The sequence below is a fragment of the Lathamus discolor genome, chromosome 1 (genome assembly GCF_037157495.1).
Source record: "Lathamus discolor isolate bLatDis1 chromosome 1, bLatDis1.hap1, whole genome shotgun sequence".
Classification (NCBI taxonomy): domain Eukaryota; kingdom Metazoa; phylum Chordata; class Aves; order Psittaciformes; family Psittacidae; genus Lathamus; species Lathamus discolor.
Window position 1 is genome coordinate 926755 of NC_088884.1, and position 27608 is coordinate 954362.

Genomic DNA, 27608 nt, shown 5'->3' on the forward strand with positions numbered 1-27608 from the left:
GTACTGTAACCTTTCCTATGGAGGCAGGCTGTGAGAGCTGGGCTCGCTCAGCCTGGAGAAGAGAAGGCTCCTGAAGGGGAGACCTGAGAGCAGCTCCAGTGCCTAAAGGGGCTGCAGGAAACCTGGAGAGGGGCTTGGGACAAGGGCCTGTAGGGCCAGGCCAAGGGGAATGGCTTGAACCTGCCCAAGGGGAGACTGAGCTGAGCTCTTAGGCAGAAGCTCTTCCCTGTGAGGGTGCTGAGGCGCTGGCACAGGGTGCCCAGAGAAGCTGTGGCTGCCCCATCCCTGGCAGTGCTCAAGGCCAGGCTGGACACAGGGGCTTGGAGCAAGCTGCTCCAGTGGAAGGGGTCCCTGCCCGTGGCAGGGGTTGGAGCTGGAGGAGCTTTAAGGTCCCTTCCAACCCAAACTGTTCTGTGATTCTATGACTCCTTCACAAACAAGGCAGTGGCCAGCCAGGCACTTCACTGTGCTCAAGGAGCCCCTCAAAACACTGATAAGAACCATACTGCCCTAGGAAAGGTTTATGTTTATTCCTGACCATGTTCAGAAATTAAACATTGTACAAAATGTGACATTTTTTAAAAAATAAAAAAAGACCATTGTTACATCCTTTAGTGAGTGATGATACTCACGGAGCAGAGCAAGAGTGGAAACATGACAAAGGAAAAGGCTCTGGAAAAACCAAACCAGCAATCACCAGTGTGTATCCACATACACCTTGGCTGGCACACAGAAACTCCACAAGCAGCACCCACACTTGAGTCCATATGAGGATAAACTGCATACTAGTCTTACTGGCAAACACAACGGAGAAGGGGTGACTTGCATTCTACCAACACCAATGTGTAACCAAAAACAAGCTGGTGACAGCACTCAATAAATCAAATCATTCCTACAACATCCAGGGGAATAATCACTATTCCCTTCCTGCTATTCACTTAATGCCTCCCCTTGTTCCTACAGCCAGAACTTGGCTGCAGATTGAGGTGTGTGTGTTGTTAAAACTGGCCCCAACACACACTATGTGCCTCAAGCAGCTATTTGTAGGTAATTCTGCCTCTCTGCTACCACACTTCAGTGAGTAAAATACTCCACTTACAGAATACTTCACTTACAGCTATCTGTTCTATTTTACAAAAGGAAATTGAACCCAGTATTATAACTTTGATAGAGAATCAGGTGAAGTATTTCCACTGATCAGATTTGCACAAGCATTTTATGTAACAAATCCATAGTGGTCTTTAAATAAATCCAGTTTGTTTGTGGTTAATTTCTATATACATTATAAATACATACACACACATACAGTTAAAACCCTGACATGGTAGAGTCTTGTGTCTGCTGCGAGATGCCAGAAAGATGGTTTTGGGAACCAAAATCTTCTGTGATCCATGATAAGCAACTCAGGCGAGTTTGGAGATGTCTTCATACAGGATGTCTTCAACCCGGCGTCCTTTTAAAGGGCCCTGAGAACAACAAGGTAGAAAAAATAGGATCAAAACAGACTTTTCTGTTTCAGAGCTCTGTCCAAAAGCCATCTATAGCTCCATGATGGAGGCTGTACAGGGGATGTGTAGCAAAATGCATCCCAAAACGTGCAGGTCTGGGATTTACTCACAACAAAGTATTTTCTATTCCATTATTTTCAAGCTGACCATAGAATGTGACAGGGCCTCAAACACTGTTCCAGGAATCTTTTCACTTTCAGGACACTGTTTGTGTTAGTTAAAGGCCTTGCAATTTGGGGGCAAGTACAAGCAGCTGCTTGAGTTATTTCACTATGGATTTCTAAGTAGTAAAAGATGTCATTTTGAATACAAAAATCCTGGTCACCCTATAGTCAGTATTTGCTCTTTCCAGGGGTAGTTTCACCCATTTTTAATGTATAGGCTGAGTTCATTCAGGAGAGGGAAATCTTAACACCTACAGACATCAGAGCTAGAGAAAAACTGCCCTTGCCTTCGAAGACCAACATTAGCATAGTCCTTAGCTCCAGCCAAAGCTCCTTCTGTGGCTCTGCACAGTCTCTTCTCAAGCAAACGCTGCAGACTCCAACAGCAGCTGAATTTCTGCTGAATGGGATCCTAACAAGGTCTCCCTACTACAAGCTCTGTGTATGGAACTTGACTTTAAACCAATAACCTCTCTGCTGTATCAGTCATAGAATCCCAAACTGGTTTGGGTTGAAGGGACCTTAAAGCTCATCCAGCTCCAACCCCTGCCACAGGCAGGGACACCTCCCACTAGAGCAGCTTGCTCCAAGGCCCTGTGTCCAACCTGGTCTTGAATTTAAAGAGTTTCAAGCTTGGCTTTGCAGAGAACAAAGCAGCAGCCACACAGCCATGATGACAATGGGTAATTTTAGCCCAGAGAAAAGCAATACATAAAATAAACTCCAAATCCAGAAAACCCCAACCATAATTGTTAACCATGAGCAAGATACACATCAAATAAGCACATAAAGACCCACATTCAGTCTGGAAAAGGCTCCTTGCATGTTTCACATTTTTCCCTTCCCAGAAAACAGTTCAACAACAGTCCTGTTCAAAATAAACATAGAAAATATTCTGCCAGTCTCTTTTAAGTTCCAAACTTGCTAAATTCAGCATCTTGGCATAATTTTTAAAGGCAAAGAGCACAGCTTTAGTCTGCAATGGGGAGTATGTGGCTGTTTTCTTACTGGTTGGGAACAGGTTGGGGGTGACCACAGCATAAATCCCACCTGTAAGACAGGACTAATGATACCACAGTTCTCTGGGAAAGCTTTCCAAAGGTATAGATGAAAAGTGCTCTACACAAACAAGATCCTGCAGTGTTCGATACTTACAGAGTCGATGACTATTGTGGCTGAAAACCTCTTTTCATTGATAGATTCCAAGATGCCTTCATTTCCCCTGTAGCCACCATTTAAGACCATCACTTTCTTGCCTGAAATGAGAAACAGGAAAAGAGTTGCACAACAGTGCGCACAACTTCTTTGGATAGATCTGTGTTCAACTCTACTGATAGCTGAGGGAGAGATGGTTTCTCCCAGAAGCTCCAATAAGCAGCACCCTAAGCTTTGTTTTTGAGCCTGCCCATTTCCAAAGCACACCTTGATTTACTGCTCCATTCTACACGGGGCAGAAGCCATTGAACCTACAGCAGGCCCATGTCCCATTCCTTGTGCTAAGAGCTCACTGTTGCCTTTTTGCCTTCTGCTTCACCCAGGCAGCTCCCTTAGGGCATCAATCCTAGTGCAAGGATGGGCAGAGCTCACCTACAGGTACCACTATAGTAAAGAACACTCACTGACACCATCAACCAGCTCTTCACCAGCTGCACACAGGCAGAATGCAGGTTTGCTGAAGGATCTGTGAATCCCAAAATCCTATGTCCTGTTTCCCATATGCTGACAGTGTTCTGCCTACTGCTACCTTGACTGTTCCCTGAAATACTGCTCAGGTGCTGTACACAAATGTTAGTGTGTACCAGGCACAGCAATGCCAGTGAACCAAAGAGGAGATGAGGTAAGCTTTGCCAGGTACCCACAGCTATTTGAGGCATGACTGGAGGGATGCTACACGGTGAATATGACCCCAAGAGCTCTGTAGGGCTCACAGGGATGCTTCCTGGCAGCTGAAGAGAGATGCTTTCATCTCATCAAATGAGCTCATTCCTAAAAAAAACTTCTATCTTCTCAGAAAATAATCTGAGATGGGACTGTGAAGACTTAAAGCAGAAGCACTGTAATAATTCCCTACAAAGTAACCAGAGGATACAGAATCATAGAATCATAGAACAGTTAGGGATGGAAAGGACCTCAAGATCATCCAGTTCCAACCCCCCTGCCATGGGCAGGGACACCTCACACTAAACCATCCCACACAAGGCTTCATCCAACCTGGCCTTGAACACTGCCAGGGATGGAGCATTCACAACCTCCCTGGGCAACCCATTCCAGTGCCTCACCACCCTCACAGGAAAGAACTTCTTCCTTATATCCAATCTAAACTTCCCCTGTTTCAGTTTGAACCCGTTACCCCTTGTCCTACCACTACAGTCCCTAGTGAAGAGTCCATCACCAGCATGCTTGTAGCCCCCCTTCAGGTACTGGAAGGCTGCTATGAGGTCTCCACGCAGCCTTCTCTTCTCCAGGCTGAACAGCCCCAACTTCCTCAGCCTGTTTTCATACAGGAGGTGCTCCAGTCCCCTGATCATCCTCATGGCCCTCCTCTGGACTTGTTCCAACAGTTCCATGTCCTTTTATGTTGAGAGCACCAGAATTGCACACAATGCTCCAGGTGAGGTAAATGATCAAAGTAGCTTATGAAATGTTGTACCAAGAGCCAGGTGGCTCTTCATAGAATAACAGTTTGGGTTGGAAGGGACCTTTAAAGCTCATCAAGTTCCAACCCTTGCCTGGTCTAGTGGACACCTTCCACTAGAGCAGGCTGCTTCAAGCCCCATTCAACCTGTCCTTGATTACTGCCAGGGATGGGTGCCGTGGTTTAAACAAAGTCAGCCATAAACCGTACAGCCCATCCACTCGCTCCCCCCCTTCTTGCCCTCCCCCTGCTCCTGGAGGGACGGAGAGGAGAATCAAAAAGAATGCAACTCCCACGGGTTGAGATAAGAACAGTTTAGTAACTAAGGTATAACACAAATCACTACTGCTACCACCAATAATAATAATGATAAAGGAAATAACAAGAGGAAAGAATACAACACCTCAACACCAGCCAACCGATAACTCGCCCCACTCCCCCCAGCCAAGCACCGACCGATAACTCCTCCAACCCTGCAGTCCCCTGTGCTTTCGGGGTAACTCCCCGTTACATCCCGGGCATGACGTGCTGTGGTATGGAATACCTCTTTGGTCAGTTTGGGTCAGGTGTCCTGTTCCTGCTTCCTCCCAGCCTCCCCTCCTCCCTGGCAGAGCATGAGGCTCAGAAAGTCCTTTGCCAGACCAAACATTTGAGCAGCAACAGAAAACATCGGCGTTATCAGCACTGTTCCCAGGCCAAAAACCAAAACACAGCACTGCACTAGCTACTAAGAAGCAGAAAAATAACTGCTACTGCTGAACCCAGGACAATGGGGCAGCCACAGCTTCTCTGGGCACCCTGTGCCAGTGTTTCACCACCTTCATAGTCAAGATTTCTTCCTTATATCTAGCCTAAATCTCCCCTCTGGCAGGTTAAAGCCATTCCCCTTGTCCTGTCCCTACAGGCCCTTGTCCATAGTCCATCTCCAGGTTTCTTACTGGCCCCTTTAGGCACTGGGAGCTGCTCTAATGTCTCTCTGGAGCCTTCTCTTCTCCAGGCTGACCCAGCCCAGCTCTCTCAGCCTGGCTCCATAGGAAAGGTTACATCACTTTCAAGTGGATGAATTACAGTTTAAAAGAATGGAAATAGAAGTCTTACAATGACATCTAAGGTGAAAACTGAACAAAACACTGTACCTGGTGCTGGTATGACAGTTTCTAGATGTGTCTGATCAAGCTTCAGTTTGTCTCCAGAATCAATCATCTTCACAACTGCTGTATATTTGTCAATCACTTCCTGTTGTGAAAGGCAGAGGCACATCAGAAAAAGAAGTCCCCAAACCAACATCTCTACATTTATGTTTCAATATTAACAAACTCAGGACCACGAGTCTGCACTTCAATGTTTTCACAAGCAGCAAGGACTTGTGAGCTCTCCTGAGGGCATCCAGCTTTCATGAATCACTGACTGGCCTCACTCTGAAGTTAAGGCTACATTAAAAGGGCTCCTCTACAACAGCAGTGAACTTTTCTAATTGACCACTATTTATGTATGTTCTTTTCTAAAGGTTTTGCCAACCTTAAGGTCAGCTCTCTTGTCTGTCCTCTCGAAGATGGGGAGCAAGTTAGAGGCTTCTTTCCCCCCTCGGAGGCTAAACTGGCTGGAGGCCACACAGTGACAACTAGGATACTACCTCTCAGTGAGGCAAAATGTTACTGAACATCTTTGTCCTTAGCACAAACCATGTTCCCCTTCTCATATTCAGATATTCAGCTGTGATTTTGAGCTCTATGCACTCTTGTTCGTTCACAACACATCTGGGTGCTGTCTTTGGTTGTCTTGCCAGAGGTTGTTGAGCCTTGGACTACCTGGTACAACACCATTTCACTGGCAGTGGCTGAAGAAAGCACTTCTGAACTACTTCTGAACTCAGCCTCTGGATTTTGTATGCAAATGAAATCTTGCTCAAAGGCAGCTTAAATGCCAGGGCAAACCTGGCTAGTCTCAGCTTAAAATGCAATTGCACTGCTCTTGGTCATATCACATTGGCAAAAAGACTACTCTCCAAGATGGGTGTGTTAATAGGGACAAACTACGCAGGACAAAACAGTGCTTGAGAAAGGATCACTGACTAAATGACATTAAACCAACTCAGAGCTTCAGTCCCTGCCCAGGTTAATTCCTGATAGAGTTAAGGGGATGTTTCAGCCCCTTTCAGTGTTGACTTAAGGCTGAACAACTTGCATAATGAAACAAGACTTTAGATCAGATACCAGAAAAGCCAAACCAATGCCACATGCTTTCATTTTACCTTAACAACTGCCTTCTTCCTGTGATACTTCTCTCCAAGCTTTTTTGTTACAATTTTTACAACGATTTCCTGGAAGATTTGAAAGGCAGAAAAATAAATAAATGCCAAAACACACAAAACCCTACACGCTCTCAACTAATGGCACATTCAGGTTGCTCTGACTCCAACCACAGACTGCACAGCACAGGAAGCAATGACAGTAAAGACTCTGCTTTCAGGAACACATCTTTATCCTCAAATTATTGCCTCAAAGTAGCATCTCAAGACTTTTCTATTTTATAACTACAGGTACACTTGAATTCAGGATATAACATGAGAGTTACTGTAACAGTGGGTCAAGGACAGGACTTCTTGATCTAGATGCCCAGTCAATAAGTAGAAGCCGAGATGAGGTCTCTCAAAAGGCTGATGTGACTTCTACACCTCTGTGCAAATCAACTCTTATGTAGAAAGAAGAGGGCTGTGAGTAATATCATGATTTAAACATGATCTTTAGAGACTCACAGTACCAACTCTTTAATTAGAGAATGCCACCCCATCTGAGATCAGGCATATAATGCTTCAAACTGCAGATCATGCTCAACCAGAAGACATACTATAACACTGCACATTTGTCAGCTTGGAAAATAAGAGTTAATGCAGTTTGGAATCCACCTTTGGATCTTTACACAAATCAAGAGGTTTTAGAAGTGGTTCTATTTGGTACAATAATAATTTTAAGGCACTTACAGGCTGCAACCAGTAGTCTCTCCGAGCTGTTCTTTTCTTCTCCTCTTCAAGCTACAGAACAACAAATATTCACCATTTACTTTCACTGCAGCTTTACCATGCTTTGAAAAGCTGAACCAATTCTCCAGGCCCACATCAAGTGAGGAATAAAAAAAAACCCAACAAACTAAATAAGGGTAAGTCAGAAGTCAGTGTGTGCTTGCTGCATAAAAATCAACCTGATGAGATCCAGGAATCCACGATAAAATGATGGAGATTTATATTTGGGGTTTGTCAAGTGTTTCTAGATATTTTCTTCCAAAATCTGTATTCCTTTACTTCCAACATCTCAGACATCTGGGGAATAGGCACAGATGAGCAGCAGAAGGCAGTTTTAGTGGGGAAGTGAAATCATTTTGCCTGATAAGATACAACAGTCTGAATTCCTCCTGAACTGAAGGTCTGAGGGCACTTCAAAGGTACAGTGGACACTGCCATAGGCACAGGGTTACAAAGACACAGATCCTGCACGATTATTACCTCCATAATCTCATCCAGTGCAGATTTCTTCTTTTTCTCTTTGGACTGACCAGAGCTATGAGCTGATTCTTTCCTTTTAACTGCCCCTTCCACCATCTTCAGTGCATTCGGTCCAAGGCCACTGTTGGAACAGTAAGATGGTGTGTTCACAGTAGATCTTATATTGCTTCCTCTACCAAGATGCATCTGAAGAACTGGTTGTGCAAAAAGGCCTGCTGATCTATTTAACTTCAGCTGTGCAAGTCGCCTTCCAGACCCTGCATGCCTCCTTCTCTAGGACTGCATCTGACAGCTAGAAATTATCTCCTTGAGATGTATGCTCTGTGTCCACTGATGTCTGCTGCTAGCAGTCCAGCAGAATGAAAACCTAATGATCCACTGGTGCAAAAGCAAAGAGTTGGTCGGGAACTTGAGCTCAATGGAGAAGGCAAAATCAGGTCTGCAAATAAGGTTTTCAAATTTGAAAAGATAAATTTGTGGCTTTGGAAAAGCCACCTGGACAACGCAACTCTCAAACATGGTAGACATCTAGAACTCCTTCCATACAGATACTTAACCTATCCAGCAACAGGAGAGAACACATGGGAGCAGTAGAAAAGGACTCCACACCCAGCAAATAAACACCACCTTCACAATCATAATAGGCTAACAGCCTGTAAGTTATGAAAGAAAAGAGCCATCAGCACAGAAACGTCCATATCAGGGATCAGGGAACATCTGGGTGAAGTCAGAACTGCCTGAAGGCAGCCTGAGTTGAGCTATTTTTCTAAAAGACATTTGAATGCAGTTAAAAAAATGTAGGCGTTCTCTCATCAAGAAAGATGGAGGCTGCTCAGTTTGACAGGAAGGTAACAGTTAATATGGCCTTACAACAAACAGCATGTTCTGCTTGTGGTGAGGATGTTGGATGTATTAGCAAAGGGAAGACATGTAATGGGAATAAAGACACAGAAATGGCAGCAGAAGCAAGACAGAGGGAAAAACTGTATTTCAGAGGAAGTCTGGATAATCTCCACAAAAGAGTTCTAAAAGAAATAGCACATTAAATCAAAACTCCAATAGCAAGTACTTAAAATAACATCTCATCAAGGGTGATATACGATTAAAACACAACTGCTGTGCCTATATTTAAGAAGCAAATGTATCTTGCTGTGAGGTTACTAAGGGATTCTTGGGTGCTAAAACTAAACCAAATCTTATTTAATATATTCATTAAGGACCCTGGGACAAAGAGGGTGAGAGCACCAGCACTCTTGGAATGTGTTACTGATATGGAGGACACACAAAAAAAGAACTGGACACCAGAAGGGACTGGTTTATCTTGAAAAGCATGTTTTAAATCCCACAAAATCGAACAGCACATTATGTAAACTCATATGCTTTGGAAAAGTTTACTCTGATTCCCTTCTATCTACTGGGAGCTGTTTAAGAGCAAAAGAGGAGCAAGGGGTCTGGCTACCATCACAGATGACAGCTGCCAGTGTGGACCAGTCATAAAAGAGTAAAGTGCAATCCCAGGAAGCATCAAGACAGACAAGTGTTAGCGTCTTGACATTTCATTCACAGCATACAGGAATTCAATCAGCTCCCCTGCTCAAGATTAGCTGAAACTGGAACAAGGACAAGGGATGTTCAGTGGATCAGGGGAATGGAGAGGTAAGGGCAGCATCATCCAGGCCTCTTTATACAGCACAATGAAGGCCCAGAGGCTAAAACTGTTCTCAAATATGTTGCCTGAGAAAGCAAACAAAAAGAGAAAAAGAACTATTTATGTTAAAAACCCCATACCAACATGATAGCAACTGGTAGAAACTGGCCAGACCACATACATCTACCTGGGAAATTACAGGCAAGATCCTTACCACTAAAGCAAACGTGTTTTGAAGGATCTTCCCCTGGGATTATACAGCTGGGGAGACCTTAACTGCATACAGTGCAGCATGATCAGTGTATGGACAGGACCGTACACTGGTACACTTGCAGTACTGCAGACAGGAATCCACGACCTTGATAGTAGCTTTTTGCTCATTCCTTGACTAGGAATCTTAATCTTACTTGTCCACTGAGTTAAGTAGGGATTTGAGGATATAAATTCTTGAGGGGAAAAAAAGTAAGCCCAGGACTCCCAGTTTGCTCAAGGGCAGTCAGCATTGGAAGCTGCGCCCACAGCAGCACTGGTGACTTCTATCTTCATGTCAGCCACACGGATGTTTATGGGGAGGCACCTACACTCTCAATCCTCTTCTCAGCAAGGCTCTAACTTCACTTCTGTACCCAACTACCAGTATCCCCATGCCCTCAAAACTCTCTCATCCACTACCTACCATCTCCTGGTCCTATTTCTGCACCCTGCCCAAGAAATACATGTGCCAGGTTTCTGTAGCTTGTGCTGGGAGCTGGGAAGCCAGGAATTCCTACTGTACACTGTGCCAGAGTACTGGCCACCAGGTTGCACCCAACTGATCCTCAGTAACAGTCAACAGCTGCAAAACACACCTTTACAATGACACTGGGAAGCAGTTTCCATACATGACTCTGAAGTGATGCCTGTATCACCAGTGACACACCGCCCAGTCACTTTACTAAAGTACATATCCTGATTTTGCTTCCACATTACCATTATGAAGTTTACAGTCAAGTATCTCTCATATGCTATGAAAAAATTAAGACTACTTGATATACGATTTCATTTTCAGCCAAATTTTAGCAAGCACCTTAAGTATTCCTCACCAAAACTATTCAAGTGAGTGTCTGACTTAAGTTTCAGATTCATCTTAAGCACAAATCAATGCTTAGGGATAATTTATAAGTTTTCCTCAAAGCCTGAAATCTGTATCTAGTATTGCAAAGAACTACTTTATTGTCTCATTTTCTCCGTGGCATATCTCCCATCAGATGCCTTATCTAAGAGCTGAGCTTGTGGGGAGAGGAAAGCTTTCTTTTTACCTGCAATACATCTAATTGCAGTATTGCTTCACATGAAAAGATGTACTGCTCATTAAATAGCTTCACAGACTGCTCTAAGTCAGTATTGTTTTGTATTATTGATCCCTTTTGTCCTGCATTGTTTGTGCTTATATGAAGGCAATTAAATTCATGAGCTGTAGAAAGATTTACATCACGCAGATTCAGCTTCTTAAGTGATGATCAGAGAGAGTATTGCCTCCAATTAGGCAAGGTAATCAGCCCTCTTAGGAACCAAAATTAACAAGCCATGAATACCCATTCATAGAGGGCAGCTGGGACTAGATGGCATTCACTTCAAGTGCTTTGACTGGATCCCTCATCCACCCTTTCACATAACAGTGTTTTCCATAACCACCTCCTACTCTACAGGCATCTGCTATGAACCACAGTGAATTCAAGAAAGCTCCTCATAGCACACGTTTAAGATATACCTACTTACCCATTTTAAATACAAAAGAAACCACGAAGTCACCTCGTACCCCTCCTGAATAACATGACAGGAGACAGATCAAATTCCAACTATTTCAGGACAAGATACCCCTTCCTGCCCATACAAATATCATTGTCACGTAAGTGCTTTGCAACAAAGGGTTGCCCTTAAATACTTTTCTCACCTTGTTTTAGAAGATGCAGCTATTGAAGTACTTGCTCCTTTGTTTAAATTAAATGCAACTACAAAATAAAAAGAAATTACTCTATTTCTATCTTTAAAAATAACTGCATTGAAGGATGTTACAGTTATAAAAATCTGCAAATGGAAAAGATGAGCAATTTGAAAACATTTACCCATTTTGGTTCAGCTTTTAAAATAAATTACTTTACACTTTAGAAGAAAGAATACTCTGTATTTCCATATTCCAGTGCTCTTTAGAACAGATCTCAAACTACTTTATGAGCAGGCTTCAGTGCTCATCTTGTTTTAATTACAAGATCAGCTTCAGTACCTTCTAGAAAATGACATATCTCAAAACCTGCTTACCTTTTTCTTCGTCGTTTTCTCTGTTCAGTTCAGTATAGACTGGCTTCTCCTGCCAAAATAAACCACAAAACACATTTCAAGAGTCAAGCAGAAAGCTGAGCCAGGGTATCATTTAGTGGTACAAGTAAGTATAATATTCAACCTGTCTTGATTCATTGGAGATTATAAACTGGAACATTATCTCATTACAGGTTCCTGTGCAAACTTCTCTGATAAACACTCTCTGCAGAGAAGCTATCTAAGCTTGCTGGATTCCAGCATTAAAGCGGCCTTACTGCAGCAGTTTGCCCCATTGGAATCAGCATGATCAGAATGTTTCCTGGACAGACTGAGAACTTCGAGAAGGAAATTCCGGAATCTTTCCCAATTTTTAGCACTGAAGGCTCAGACCATTTAAATTTCAGTTAGCTTGAAATTACGAAAGACAATTGTTTACAACAGCATTTAAATATACCTATCAATAGTCAGGATCAAATGGGAGGTTCCAGTTCCAGGCAACAACTTGTATGGAAGTCGTGGAATGACACCCAATAGATCCCAAATACCACATCAGCACTATCAAAGGGAAACTTTTCACTACGTGGATTCGATTATTACAGATCCCCCTGGTTATTTCTCTCAGCCTCCCCACTGTACAGGGTACTTGTTATTTGCAGACTTAAAAGCTGTGAAATACCATAAATGAATACATAACACACTGGTTACTGTATTGTTTATTCTCCCTTCTTAAATTCAAGAGTGATTTTTAAATCCCTAATCACTGGAAGAGCAGTAGTTATTATTCCTTTAATACTAAAGCAAGCCAGGTCCAAAGTAAAGTTTTCCTCCAGAGCACGCTATAATCCAAGATTACTGTATAGCAGAAAATCCAGAACGTAACTGAATGGATGTGCTGATTCAAATATGGAAGAAGATGGTCTAAATCGGAGTCCGAAATGGCCAGGATCAGACACTAGGGCCACAGGATAGAATTCTAACAGACTTCAAAATCACATCAAATCTAAGAGGAGCTGAAACCTCTGCCTCCTTTTATTTCTGAAACTGTGATTCCAGAGGACCTTGCTGTTCATCAGCTTTAAAAACCACCAGCAAGTTGGTTAGTCAAAGAAATACACTAAGGTGCAATTTCAACAGAAACAAGTTAGTTAGTTAGTTAGTTAGTCAAGGCTGCTATCAGAAACATCTGGGAGAAAACTATTCCTTGTGGCTTAGGAACGAACAGCAATGCAGCCAAATATGTCCCCTGTTCCTCACCTTGAATTGATGGTGAGTTTGTAACCTAAAGCTTACTCATCACCTTCTAACTGACTGCAAAGGAAATACGAATGCCAGGATCCCAGGAGCATAAATCACCATTAAATTAACCAAGAGGAGTTTTGAGCTGAAGGCTGACACACATGCAATTTTACTCACCAGTTCTTTCCCCTCCAAACCTCTTCTAACTTGCTGTTCAATGAATTTTGCAGTTTTTTCTTCATCATCAAGGTCCTGTTTCTTCTTCCTCTCTTGCTCTTGTTGCCTGCGAATAGTCTCTGGGTCTCTATCAATATACTGGATATACCAGCCTTTAGGAGTCTCATCCACCTTGCAAAGACCTAAAAGTCAAAGTAAGATAAAGTAAGATTAATACTAACAAAAGCAAGCAAGAGACAAAGAAAGAATCAATATCATTTTCACAGCTGATGTTCATTAGAACAATCCAGATACTTCACCAGAGGCAATGCACCCCTTACTGACCTGATGAAACTGACTGACAGAACACACCAAAGGGTGATGGTGAGTAGGTCCTTCACAAACCAGTGACCTGCCACTAGTGGGGTTCCCCATGGATCAATGTCATCATAAATGACGTGGACGATGGGATCAAATGAACCCTGACAAAGTTTGCATATGGTCCCAAACTGAATGGGGAAGTGGACACTTTGGAAAGGAGATCCACCCACTGTAGGAAGACCTTGGTAGGCTGAAAGAATGCTCTAACAAGTACTTTATGAAGTTCAACAGGACAGATGTAAGGTCTTGCCCCTGGGAAAACACTATCCAGGAGTGCAGCACAGGCTGGGATCCGCCCAGCTGAAGAGCAGCTCTGTGGAAAGGGACCTGGGGGTCCTGAGGGACACAAACTCAATATGAGTGAACAGTCTGCTGCTGTGGCAAAGAAAGCCAGCAGGATGCTGGAAGGATCAACAAGGGCATCACCAGCAGAGATAAAGATGCCATTGTCCCACTCTACTCAGTGCCTATCAGGCCACACCTGGAATACTGTGTGCAGTTTTGCTGACCACTGTGCAAAAAAGCTGTGACCAGGCTGGAGAGGGTCCAGGAAAGGGCCAAAGAGATGATGCAATTATCTCCCCAGGGAAGTAGTGGATTCCCCAACACTCGACACTTTAAAGACTCAGCTGGACAGGGTGCTGGGACATCTAGTCTAGGTCATGCTTTGCCTAGAAAGGTTGGACCAGATGATCCTTGAGGGCCCCTCCAGCCTGCGATTCCAGCCCTTCAGCTAGCCAGTTCTATCTGGACATAGGCCAAAGCACATAATAAAGTGGATGGAGTGTTTTCCAATACTTCCTCATTGAAGAAAATGTTTCCTTCCCACTATTTTAACAAGGAAGAAAACAGAAATCTAACATGTATAAACAATACACACTAATAGCATCATACTAAAGGAAACATTACTATGCTTCGTTATTGTTACTGACTCGGGCTTGAGTGACTTTCCAAACACTGTATGACTCATGAATGTATCCTGTAGGACACAGGCAATCAGTGCCAAAGTAAACTTGCTGTCATAACACAGTGCCATTTAATATCTCTTCCTCCCACTGAACACAAAACTGCACATCTCAAGCTTTAACCCTTTCATTAAGGCAGGAATGAAAATGACTGTTGGTTCTCTTCACCTTAAACATGGAAGGATTCTGTAAGTCATAAGAAATGTTCTATGGTAGTTGTTAATTTTAAATGGCAACTGTTGGAAGTTGATTTAGGATGGAGCAATACCCTCCAGTAAATATAGACAATAGATGAAATGAGGAAAGGTTCAAGACTGATGGATTTATCACAGACTTCTGGCATTTTACATAAGCAAATTCTTAATGGTTAGCACAGAAATGTGTTTGGCTATCTGCATATAAATATATATATGCATATATACAGGAAAGGAAGGGAAGAAAGGAAAAGGAAATAGAAGAATTAACCTAAACATTTACTGATCAATTATCAGCAAGTTGCTCACTCCCCAAGTAAGCAACTGCACTTACCTTCCCTCCCCAGCCACTTAGTGAAATCAGTCAGAGTCTCCCACTGTGTGGCATTCATGTGGATGTGTTCTCTATGGCTGATATATTCATTGTACACAATATTATTGTGGACTCTCTTTGTTCCTGAAATAGAGAATTATTGTTATTGTTGTTGCTGTGGTGGTTGTTATGAAATCTAATTGTGGGATTTAGGATAAGGCAATAAAGCAACCAAAACTCTTGCACTGAACCAATAAAAGACATTAGAAAAAGATCAAGTAAGCAAACAGGACAATATTTACCAAATCTCCTCCTGAGCAGCTCTAGGAAATCATTTCGGAATTCCCTTCAGGGATAAAAAGAAAGTATTTTAGTAAAAGTTCAACAATTACAAAGCATTTTTCTATTGTCATTCCCAAATCAAGATCTGCAGTATAAACATGAGCATTCTTTTGAACTGAGCATGATGAAGCTCAGCCACTCACTTCCCTTTTTCAGCAAAGCAGCATTAAATGCACAAAGAAACACAACATGGTACGTGCACATACAAGTTAAATCTTCAAAAGGATAACAGCCTTTCAAAGGGATAAAATGGAAAGATGGAAATCTAAACACTTCCCACTAATTGCTGGTGTTTCATTACCAGTTCTCTACCCAGGCTGACTGACACAAAACACAAAGGGCAGCAGAGGCAGATGGGGCAGGTTGATCACTCATCCTGCTGCTCATTCAAGGGCTTGAGAATAAAGCCTCATTTCAACTCGTGCTGAAGACAGCTCCAGTCAAGCCAGCTGTCCTGTCGGTCACCTGGACAAAGGACTGAGAGAAACTGGGATGTCAAGTCACACTACTTACTTGTTATCTCTCTGTAATGGCTCTTTTAGCTCTTTGTAACTCATGTGGGGGCAGTCACCTTTCTGGGACAGAAGGGTGACATCAAAATAAAGTGTCTTCAGTGGGACATGCCTGGGCCGTAGCAGTGTGGCTGTGCAGATCTGATACAAGAATGAAGATCTGGGTAAGTATATGCAGCAGACTTACTCAGAAAAGTAATCCATGAACTGCTGAGGATTTTCAGAAGCCAGCAGCAATTGCCTCTGGTGGGACTCAGACATGCAGTGACATTTGAAGCCATTCTAGAAAATAAAAATAAAGACTTTGCCTGTTTTTGTCTCAATTTGCAATACTCACACACAGCTGACCAGTATTCAAAACGAAGCTTTGCAAGTGAAATTCCTTGGAGGCTACACACAGAAAAGAGCTTATGATGGGGTGGATGTTCCTCCTAACCAGGCAAGCCAGAACCAGAACTCCACCCAAGGCCAAGAGACTCCAGACAAGAACGAGAGAGGTTATGAGACAAGACATTCCGGCAGTTTTCCTCATCCCTTGTGGAATGAGATAGACCACTGCACCTTCGAGGTCCACCTGGGACCCATTCAGGCACTTGCGCAAGAGCACTCTATATGTTTGTTGGCTCCCTACCTGACCAACACTACCACCAAATGCGTGTAAGTAGGGGATGGTGTCCTGGGACCACTCAAGGGACTGTGGCAGTCTGACCACCTCTGGCACAAGGTTGAAGTCATCAGAGCTCACCAAAAACCACCCAGACATAGGACTTTAGCTGCATCCTTTTTTTGTCTGATTTAATGTTCTTTCATTACAATATGATTAAATCTACAGCAAATTTCATTCCATGGGAGCCCTGCCCCATCTTACAAAAAGATCTGGTCATAGAACAGTGAAGCTTTTTTGCTCATAGTCACTGGGAAGAGAATAGAATCCGAGGTTCTTCAGTGAAAAGAACAGGGGGCAAAAACAGCTGGAGAACAATACAACTGAATTATCCACAAGATGCTTTATTTCTCTAAGTCCCATTACAGAGGCTATTCACTAAAAGCACAGTTACCTAAAGTGGAGGTACTTTTGGAGCACAACTCTGGTGGAAATCAGGAAGGACACTCACATCCCATAGGCATCTGGGTCCAAGTGAACAGACAAGTGAAAACATGATGGGGAAGCTTCAGAGAAAAATCATCTCTTTACAACAGGAGAAAGAGAGAAGATGGAAAAGAGAAAGATGGAAGAAACTGAACGGAGTCATCTGTACAAAAAAGACATGGTCCTGTTGGCACAGGTCCAAACAATCTGATCAGAGAGCTGGAGCAGTTCTGCTCTGGAGGCAGTCTGAGAGCTGGGCTCGCTCAGCCTGGAGAAGAGAAGGCTCAGGGAGACCTTATTGTGGCCTTTCAGTACTTAAAGGAGCCTAGAAGAATGCTGGAGAGGGGCTTTTTTGTAAGAGTAAATACTGACAGGACTCAGGGGAACGAGTTTAAATTGAAAAAGGGTAGATTTATATTAGATAAAAGGCAGAAGCTCTTCCCTGTGAGGGTGCTGAGGCGCTGGCACAGGGTGCCCAGAAGAGCTGTGGCTGCCCCATCCCTGGCAGTGTTCAAGGCCAGGTTGGACACAGGGGCTTGGAACAACCTGCTCTAGTGGAAGGTGTTCCTGCCCATGGCCGGATGTTGGAACAGGATGAGCTTTAAGGTCCCTTCTAACCCAAACCATTCTATGAAAAGCCCCCATAGTGCTTCAGATGTCCATTCCCTTGGGCATGTCACTGCACTCACCATGTCCCCAAGGTAGACCACAGGTACCCTCAACTGCCCTGTAAGGCAAATGGGAGTCACTTAACTCTTAACCCTATCAACCTTTCAGTGTGTGTACAATGGAATCATCCCTCAAAGGAGTTTGGGGCCACCCTGTGCTCCATCCTGGGCTGATCAGTCTGCAGGGGACTGCATCACAGAATAGTTAGGGTTGGAAAGGACCTCAAGATCATCCAGTTCCAAGCCCCCTGCCATGGGCAGGGACACCTCACACTAAACCATGGCACCCAAGGCTCTGTCCAACCTGGCCTTGAACACTGCCAGGGATGGAGCATTCACAACCTCCCTGGGCAACCCATTCCAGTGCCTCACCAGCCTTACAGTAAACAACTTCCTCCTTATATCCAACCTAAACTTCCCCTGTTTAAGTTTTAACTCATTACCCCTTGTCCTGTCACTACAGTGCCTGACGAAGAGTCCCTCCCCAGCATCCCTATAGGCCCCCTTCAGGTACTGGAAGGCTGCTCTGAGGTCCTCACGCAGCCTTCTCTTCTCCAGGCTGAACAGCCCCAACTTCCTCAGCCTGTCTTCATACGGGAGATGCTCCAGCCCCTGATCGTCCTCGTGGCCTCCTCTGGACTTGTTCCAACAGTTCCATATCCTGAATGTCCCTAAAGGTGGACCAGGGTCAACACGCTTTCTCCAAGTGAATGAGGGTTTCTCCCATGGGGGATTTGGGATCCAACAGGTTCAATCCACCCACAGCCAGCAATTAGAAACCCTCCAGCTTCCACCAATCTGCCCCCAAGGGGACCATGATCCATACAAGAGGCACTGGGGACCCCCAAAAGAAAATAAGGACCCTCTCCAGTGCTCCCTTAAAGACAGTCAGGCCTCCCGATGTTCCAGCAGTGAAACCAGGATGTTCCCTACAAGTCTCACACCGCACAGATGGAATCAGAGCCCCCGCAGGGCAACTGGGGACACTTCCATGGGGAACCTGAGCCAGCCTGTATCCCCCTGGCGAGGGAACTGGGAAACACACAAGAAGGCTATGAACTCCCATACCCCCTAAGGCAATCGCACCCCCTACAAAAAAAATAGGGAGCCTTACAAGGGCGATCACAGCCCCCGGTGTCCCCCTCAACAGCACTAGGGACACTTACATGGCAGCTGGTACCCCCACAAGGGGTCTGAGAACCCCAGCCGAACAGATCCGACCGGCTGTCTATCTGCAGGACACCCATTCCCCACAGAGATCCCCTACAAGTGGGCCAAAACCCCCATTCCCCCTGCAGAGAGCCGCCAGTACCCCGTGAAGAACCGGGGCCCACCGCTCTCCCCACCGCAGGCCTAGCTACCCCGTCACCGGAGCGGGCTCACCTCATCGCGGCACTGCTTCTGGCACATCTGGCAGTACCAGCGCAGCTTCTGCAGCCCCTTGGACTTGATGCGGTTGGCGATGGCCTTGGGGCTCAGGAAATCCGACTTCCCCATGGCGGCGAACCGACACAGCCCCTCAGGCAGCACCGACCCGGTACCGACCGCGCCGGAAGTGGCGGCCCCGGAAGCACTTACCGCCCCCTCTCGGTGCGGCTGCGCGGCCGCTGACCTTCATTGGGGCTGTGGTGGAGGCGCCGCCATGTTCGCCCGCGGGGCAGCGGTCGCGCTTTACCAGCCGCAATGGTAACGGGAGGGGACGCGGGTTGTGAAGGGCTTTGTGGGGACGCGGGGCGCGTCCCGGGTGGTGGTGTAGCGATGGTAGCGGCGGCGGAGCGGCCCTGGGGGGTGCGGCGTGAGGCTTCCCTCAGCCGTGCCTTGGCCGGGGGCGGCGGGGCTGCCCCTGAGGTGTTTGCGGGCTCCGGTGCGGCGGGGGGAGCGGTGGCAGTGAGCGTGAGGGCGAACGGGCGCCCAGTGACCTGCGGGGGACGGAGCCACGGCTCTACGGGTGGGGCGAGGGGGAGGCGGGAGGTGGCAGGGAAAGGGGATGTGTAGGGGGCAAGAAGGGTGAAAGGATGGCTTCGTGTGTGACAGCGTGTGCAAGGAGAGCCTGCTTTTGTCGGGAAATGCTGTATCCGCCTCTGCTTCGTTTTAATGGTGGATAAACCTAGTTCATTTACCCGTTTGATGATGCCTTGTTGCCTGGCCCTCGTTTACACTGTGCTTGAGGCAGTAGTAATGCACTAAATGATGTAGAAGGTGAGGAGAAGGATGGAAGCCGTGTGTGAAATGCGTGGTTTAGAGTAGCTTGTCACTGCTATAGATGCGTTCTGTGAAGCAGCAGCTCTAAAGGTTTCACCCTTCTGGAAGGCACCTGCCCTTGGCAGGGGTTGGTTTGCTGCAGAACCAGTGAACTATCCTAATATCTCCCCTATTCGTTTTCAGGGGCCAAGTCAGGAATATGGCAACTCTGAAGGACAGTGAGTACTGGTTTTGTTTGCTTCTGAGAGAGGGGAAGTGTTGCAGGAAAGCCCTAAGTTAAAATACAAGTTAACCTGTTGGATAAATTCATTGTGGTACGCTATAGTGTTGATCCATGAGCATGTCTTGTATTGAGCAAATGTCCTTCAGAAAAGGCATTGCTCTAAGAGGTTTTAGCACTGATTGGAGTGACATTTCAGCAAACGGTATAGTTTTACACAAACCCTTTTTGTTTACAAAATAACCTTGTCCCCTGTGCTAAACTGGAGTTTGGTCACCTTTAAGAATTAATATTTTTTTTTATGTTTATTTGCTTGGCCTTTTAAGCTGCATTTAGAGGGAAAGAAAGGTTAACTGAATGGTTCTACTTTGTTAATACTTCATTTAGCTGTTCTTCATAGGTTCTTTTACAGGGATATTGCCTTGGAATTGTGCTTGTCTGTAGAACACCTGTTTTGCTTTCTTTTTTTCATCAGTATTTGTATGAGTATCATTTTGCCACAGTCTAAGCAGAGGAGGAAGTTTATTCTGAATCTTCATACTATGGGGTCTTGCTTATTTGTTTCCTGTCCTTGTCATCTGGGAAAAAGATGACAGTGCTCCTCAAATGATACATTTGCGAAACAGGCAGAAGTGGAAAGAAAGAGAACAGTAAATACATTTTATGTTGGGCTAACTATTAAATAACTGTTATGTCTGGAGGAAAACCATATCTATTGTAAAGATGCATTTGGGTTAGCCAGATGACTACTCTTACGGCTTTCTTACTGTGAATACTAAGGTCTTTATTGAGGTTTATTTGTGCATTGTTTGTTTATTTACTTTTTCTTGTATGAGGAACTTGGCCAGATACGTTTGAATGGCGATTGCTAGCATTTGATTGCTTGGCTGTGATGTCCTTATACCCAGTATAAGTACAGCCCATGACCTTCAACTCTTAACCTTATAGTTACCAGGCGTTTGAAGTCTATCAAGAACATTCAGAAAATTACAAAGTCCATGAAGATGGTTTCTGCAGCAAAATATGCAAGAGCTGAGAGGGAGCTGAAGCCTGCCAGGATCTATGGAACAGGAGCACTGGGTGAGAAGACTCTGGTGATATGGGAGCAGAAGAAAAAGGTTTTCATGGGGGTCATGAAAGGCCTAGACTTTTAACCTTTCAGTAGTTTTTTCCAAAAGGATTTGCATCTCTAGGCCACCCTGAGCATTCCTTATAAGTAGTTAACAGAAAGTGATTTTTAAGAGTTCTACTGTGAAATTCATAGAGTCATAGAATCAACCAGGTTGGAAAAGACGTTTAAGCTCATCAAGTCCAACCGTTCCCCAGCACTGCCAAGGGCACCACTAACCTGTGGCACTGAGGGCCTTGTCTCCACGGTGTGTGAACACTTGCAAGGATGGTGACTCCAGCCCTGCCCTGGGCAGCCTGTTCCAATGCCTGAACACCCTCTGGGAAAGGAATTGCTCCTCAGCTCATCTAAACCTGCCCTGGTGCAGCTTGAAGCCATTTCCTTTTGTCCCATCGCTTGTTTCCTGGGAGGAGAGACCAGATTCCTCCTGACTCCTTCCTCCTTGCACATAATTGTGGAGAGTGATAAGGTCCCCCTGAGCCTTCTCTTCTCCAGACTAAACTCGCCCAGGTCCCTCAGCCATTCCTCATCACAGTTGTGCTCCAGGCCTTGCACCAGCTCCATTGCCCTTCTCTGGCTCTGCTCCAGCACCTCAATGTCTCTCTAGTAGTGAGGGGCCCAGAACAGAACACAGGATTCAAGGTGGAGCCTTGCCAGTGCCCAGTACAGAGGGACAGTCACTGCCCTGTTGCTGGTGATACTACTGCTGATACAGGCCAGGATGCTATTGGCCTTCTTGGCTGCCTGGGCACAAACTGCTCGTGTCCAGCTCTGTCAGTCAGCACCCCCACGTCCTTTTCCACCAAGCAGCTCTCCAGCCACTCTTCTTGAAGCATTATTAACTCATCCCCAAATCATGATTTCTGATTATGTTTTTAACTTTGGGTGGTTGCATCGTTGGTTTTGTCACTTGTTAGAGCACCACAGCTCAGAATATCTGGCTTGCTTCTATCTATTAATGGAATTGTGTTATATCTCTGTAGCACTCACAGCCGCTGCCAGACCTTCTTGTGAACTCCAGGGCTGCACATGCTTCTGATGCACTGGTCTTAACACAGTGACCTTAACTAAGTCATGACATGGATTGTGTGATACCTGATCAGAAACATGGCTGGTTTTGAACTGTCACCTCTGGTCAGGTCATGTGCAAACTTGAATGAATGTGAGGGAGATAAAATTCATCTGGCTGAGATTTGGAGCCCCTTTAGAAATGGTTTTAATTAGAATAATTCAAAGGTGTTTTGCTGTGACTTATTTGTTTCTTGGCACCCTTAAAAACTTAACCATGTCTTTTTTTCTAGCTCTCTATGAGAAAGCAGAAATAAAAGCACCAGAGGACAAGAAGAAGCACCTCCTTATTGGTGTGTCCTCTGACCGAGGCCTGTGTGGTGCTATCCATACATCTATTGCTAAAACCTTGAAGAATGAGATTACCAACCTCTCAAATGCAGGAAAAGAAGTTATGGTGGTTGGAGTTGGTGACAAGATCAGAGGCCTCCTTCAGAGGTAAAAAGGATGGGTCCCAAACCCCCAAAAGAGTTTGGTTTGATGGTTTTATTTGTATTCTGTGGTAGAAATGTTAAGACTTCTTAGAAAGCTGTGTGGCATTCAGAGGAGATTGTATTTAATGGAAGTAAGTCTTGCTACCACGTACTGTATTGAGCATCCGCTTGCTTCTAAGACAGATCTGATGTTCCTGCAGGACACATGGCAATTACTTCCTGCTGACATTCAAAGAGGTGGGACGGAGACCTCCAAGCTTTGGAGATGCCTCAACCATTGCATTGGAGCTGTTAAACTCTGGCTATGAATTTGATGAGGGCTCTGTCATCTACAATCGGTTCAGGTAAGATTAACTTGGGACTGCACTGGAAAAACATTGGGTAGAAGGCTTCAAAGAGCACATTGGCCTGATGAAGTAACATGAAAACTGGCTGACTTGTCATGTTTATTTCTTGAGTGAGTGCTTTTTGTATGTGAAGAGCTGTTGGTTGTTGTTTTGTGATAGCTGGGATTGAAATTCTCTTTTTACATTACATTTACAGTCAGCATGTTATATCGATGTTGTTTCTGAGATCTCTTCATCAGGATTATCACAGAACTTTGTGGAACTGGGGGGCCAGAAGCTGCCTCCTCCGATTTGATTTTAAGCTCTCCATTTAGGGTCAGTTGAACTGAAGATGCTGTTTTTATCCAGGTCTGTCATCTCCTACAAGACCGATGAAAAACCAATCTTCTCCTTTGAAACAGTTGCTGGTTCTGGTAAGTAGAGAACTAGAAACCAGCAGTTAAGTGATAAATCACAGAGAGAGTACTTTGAACATGGGAATATGGTATTAATAATTGGTATTAATAATATGGTGTGTGTAATGGATATATAGTATTAATAATACAATGCATGTAGCATAAGTTGAACAAACTGTGTTATCTTGGCAGCCCAAAGCTGACTTACCAAGGTGCTGTGAGGTTAAAATGAAAGGTTGTACTAATCTTGGTTTGAGATTCTTTCTCAAGCAAGAATTGTGCATATGCAGAGCTCTGTCGGTTCCGGTGTTTTCAGCACTGTAGTGACTTTGCACTAACTCAGTAAAAACACCCCAAAATGTTTCTGCAGCATTACGTGGGAAGATTAAACATAACGTGTCGGTCATGTATTTGGTCAGAATCTGATTTTTTGAGTATTAAACTAAATTAAACCACACAAAATACTTAACAAAAACTTTAATAGCAAAGAGAATATGAAAGTACACAGAATGCATGGAGAAAATCCCTCTGGATTGCCTGAAGTAGAGAAACAGGCTGGCCTAGCAGCCTTTTGCACGGTGTTGTATTGTTTTGCTAGAAGTAGTATATCTCGGCTTTCTCTCAGTCTGCTCTTTTCTGTTTTACAGAAAGCCTAAGTATCTACGATGATATTGATGCTGATGTGTTGAGAAACTATCAGGAATTTACACTAGCAAATATTCTCTACTACTCCCTGAAAGAATCCACGACCAGTGAGCAGAGTGCTAGGATGACTGCTATGGACAACGCTAGCAAGAATGCTTGTAAGTCCACTCTATGGGTCTCCCACGACTTCCGTAGTTTTGCATGAGAGTACTGACCTCCTTTTGTGTAATTCTTTGCTTCCAAAATAGTAAGAAATTAGCTGGTTTCTTCTCTCAGTACCATTTTGAGTCAGTCTTTGAGCCAGCATCCTTGTAGGCCCCCTTCAGATACTGGAAGGCTGCTCTGAGGTCTCCACACAGCTTCTCTTCTCCAGGCTGAACAGCGCCAGTGTGCTTAGCCTGTCTCCATACGGGAGGTGCTCCAGCCCCTGATCATCCCTGTGGCTTCCTCTAGACTTGCTCCAACAGCTCTGTGTCCTTCTCACAAGTATTCCTTGGAAGGTGTCCAGGCTGGGTGCAGCATGGTGTATGCATTTAGTATTAGCAAGAGACAGCTTTTAATGTGGCATGCTGTGAGAAGATTTCAGCTTTAAGAAGGGCAGTGTTGCCTGAAGGACACTCATGACCAAGCAGAGCAGGTGTGATGAGCGGTTGGGCTATCTGGAACTGTATGTGTGGCTCTCTGCTGACAGCTGTATCTTGACGGAGAGGTGATATCTTCTGTGTTTAAAAGAAAATCAAATGCAGAAATAACACTTCAGAAAGATCTGTTTCCTTTTGCCAGAGCCGTAATAACTTGAAGGAAATCCCAATGTAGTTAATTGACAGTAAAATCTAATTTAAAGGCAAATAATGCTTACTTATGTTAAAATAAGCTGTGTCATACCATGGTGTTTACTGTCCATCTGATAATCTTCAGATGTTTAACTCTGATGTTTCAAGCCAAATTACCAAGTTTCTAAATTGAGTGTTATCTATAGGAGAAAAAATGGAAAGTGCAGTAAGCCTTTTCACTGCCTTCATGGATTTACAAGACTACTTCATACACCTTCATACACCTTCTCCCTATCTGTATTTGAATACTTACTGCATGCTTAAATCCCAATCTTGATTTTTCCTAGCTGAAATGATTGACAAACTGACCTTGACTTTCAACCGTACCCGCCAAGCCGTCATTACCAAGGAGCTTATTGAGATCATCTCTGGTGCTGCTGCTTTGTGAGTACCTGAGGAAATGTAAAACAGGAGTGGTTGCAACATCATGGAATGTGCGTGTGTCCTGCTTCAGGCAGGTGAACAGGGAAGGTTAGGGCATGCAGGTCGTAACACTGAAGGGAAGGCAATCCATGGCATGAGTCTTGAGTTTTCTAGCTTGTGCAGTTCTACTAACAAGTGTGAGGTTTGGCAGGCTTGGTTTGGCCAGATTAAGTTTAAAACACTGGTAGAATAGATCTTTAGCCTCAACATACACCCTTGTTTGAACATAAAATCATAGAATTGGGTTCCAAGGGTTGGAAAGGACCTCAAGATCATCCAGTTCCAACCCTTCTGCTGTGGGCAGAGACACCTTACACTAGATCTTGTCACCCAAAAGCTCTGTCCAACCTGGCCTTGAACACTGCCAGTGATGGAGCATTTACCACTTCTTTGGGCAGCCTGTGCCAGTGCCTCACCACCCTCACAGTAAAGAACTTCTTCCTTATATCCAACCTGAACTTCCCATTTCAGTTTGAACCCATCACCTCTTGTCCTCTTGCTCCCTGATGAAGAGTCCCTCTCCAGCATCCTTGTAGCCCCCTTCAGATACTGGAAGGCTGCTATGAGGTCCCCATGCAGCTTCTCTTCTCCAGGCTGAACAGCCCCAGCTTTCTCAGCCTAACTTCATACGGAAGGTGCTCCAGCCAGTGTTTGTTCCTCCTTTTTGGCTTTCAGTGAATTTTCCCCTCCACCTGGACTTTGTCTACTTTTCCCAGGCAGCCCAGCAGAGTTGGGTGGGCGAGAACAATGTGGGTGACTGAAACTTTGCATTTTAGCTCAATCAGCCTGTGGCAGTGTTCAGAGGCAGAGAGTTTAGGGGTGGGATTGGAAGGAAGAGGGAATTCAAGAGTCTCTTGCTACAAAATGTGTATTTTATACTTTTAAGCTCAATGTTTTGCTTATTTCCCTGAGAAAAGCTTTGTGACTGTGTGTACTGCAGGTTACAAACGTGTGGGCTTGGCCCACAATTTGTAACCACATGTGTCCAATGTGTATGACATCTTAGAGTTAATCTGTGCTGTATCTAGATGCAAATACATGTGTTAATGCCCTGCCTGTTTACAAAATGCCTGGAATACGTACCATGGAATATTGACCATGCAGCAGTTAGCTGCTGTATTGTGCTCCTCACAGTACATTTGTGGTCATAAATGTATCGTTTTGCCTGAATTTGCATGAGCTGCTTCCTAACCTGCTTGTTCTGTTTTCTCTCATAATACCATAACCAGGGATTAATCGGAAAAACAAAGCGGTTCAGCCAAGTCCAAGAGGTAAAGTGACAAAATAGATTGTGGTTTAGATCAGCACAGAAAATCTCCAAGTCAAATGAGGAAGCTGGAATTCAGTGGTGGTGTGTTGGTCAGCCAAACTTCTCTTCCCAAAATGCTGGGAAAGCTCCTGCTGCCGCTTTGAATCTGAACAAGAAGTACTGAAGCACCAGTAATCTTAAGCAATATACTTTCATGATACTACATCATTTGACAGGATTTTCTGTGCTGGTTTTACTTCTTTCTGGTTAGTTTTCGGTTACTTTTTTTAGTGTTTTTACAGTGCCATGACATTATGCAATGACTTAAAAATACCTGTATATAAAACCCTGAACAGCTTTCTGAAGTTAAAATAAGCATATCCAAATTTAAAACTTAAGGGAAAAATTGACTTGGTAAAGAATTGGGGGAAGGTGGAAAGAATATCAATGAAGTATTCAGATCGGAGGAGATAGAAGTATTAAGTGACTGAATAAATGGAAGGAGTTTAATTTGCTTCCACTTTCCTTACAGGTGAAGAAGAGCTTTTCTGAGCATATGGTTTAACCTGCCCGTGTCTGTGGTAATGAAACTGCTCTTATTTTATGAAGAAATGGGAAAGCCCCAGAAATCTGTAAATTCTTACAATAAACCACCTACATGAGACAAAATCCTCTTGGCTGTTCATGGAGCAAACACTCTTGGTATCTAAGTCTGGTTTTGATGGAGATGTGCATTGAAACTTCATTTCTAAAGGCTGTGCTCTGTATTTTGTAATGTACCTGGCATGTAAAACGTGTAAGTGGGTGTTTCTTTGGAAGAGTAGTGCTCACCCTCCTTCACCTTGTGCTTCTAAGTGTTGGTTTGATATGTACATAGTATTGCGTGCTGGAGGAGACAGGAATAACCTCTGCATCATGCAGTTGGAACGCTGGTGTTTCTCTCTCATTTCAATACCACATTACTACCATTTCTATATGTTCATATTCTCAAGTGAACAGTTCTGATGCTATGAGTCACCTCAGTGTTTATTTAGAATATATCTCCTCCAGAACA

The 27608-nt window shown here is 44.3% G+C and overlaps 2 protein-coding genes and 1 long non-coding RNA gene across 6 annotated transcripts; 1 reads left to right on the forward strand and 2 right to left on the reverse strand.

Annotated features, from left to right (window-relative positions):
- Positions 1 to 506: 506 nt before the first annotated feature.
- Positions 507 to 19177, reverse strand: KIN (Kin17 DNA and RNA binding protein). Its single transcript, XM_065665539.1, has 13 exons — positions 18993 to 19177; positions 16039 to 16133; positions 15300 to 15343; positions 15019 to 15141; positions 13166 to 13347; positions 11753 to 11801; positions 11388 to 11445; positions 7807 to 7927; positions 7288 to 7338; positions 6559 to 6627; positions 5444 to 5543; positions 2828 to 2928; positions 507 to 1466 (listed from the first exon to the last, which is right to left on the reverse strand). Exons 1-13 carry the CDS (start codon positions 19104 to 19106, stop codon positions 1404 to 1406), a joined length of 1170 nt encoding a protein of 389 aa, XP_065521611.1. The 5' UTR covers positions 19107 to 19177; the 3' UTR covers positions 507 to 1403.
- A 12-nt stretch (positions 19178 to 19189) lies between these two features.
- Positions 19190 to 27223, forward strand: ATP5F1C (ATP synthase F1 subunit gamma). 3 transcript variants are annotated; one of them, XM_065665306.1, is made up of 10 exons: positions 19190 to 19295; positions 19995 to 20029; positions 20980 to 21111; positions 22462 to 22666; positions 22863 to 23006; positions 23358 to 23422; positions 24052 to 24207; positions 25170 to 25266; positions 26535 to 26576; positions 27087 to 27223. In XM_065665306.1, the coding sequence occupies exons 1-9, from the start codon at positions 19252 to 19254 to the stop codon at positions 26539 to 26541; spliced, it is 885 nt and encodes a 294-aa protein (XP_065521378.1). In that variant the 5' UTR covers positions 19190 to 19251; the 3' UTR covers positions 26542 to 26576; positions 27087 to 27223. The 3 variants fall into 3 exon arrangements, with proteins under 3 accessions (XP_065521378.1, XP_065521421.1, XP_065521481.1); XM_065665349.1 differs by lacking the exon at positions 26535 to 26576; XM_065665409.1 differs by lacking the exons at positions 26535 to 26576; positions 27087 to 27223 and having other exon boundaries at positions 25170 to 25270.
- Positions 23867 to 25713, reverse strand: LOC136007633 (uncharacterized). Of its 2 annotated transcripts, XR_010609791.1 has the most exons (3): positions 25136 to 25713; positions 24935 to 25022; positions 23867 to 24768 (listed from the first exon to the last, which is right to left on the reverse strand). It is a non-coding gene; the product is annotated as an uncharacterized LOC136007633 (long non-coding RNA). The 2 variants fall into 2 exon arrangements; XR_010609785.1 differs by having other exon boundaries at positions 24935 to 25713.
- Positions 27224 to 27608: the final 385 nt, after the last annotated feature.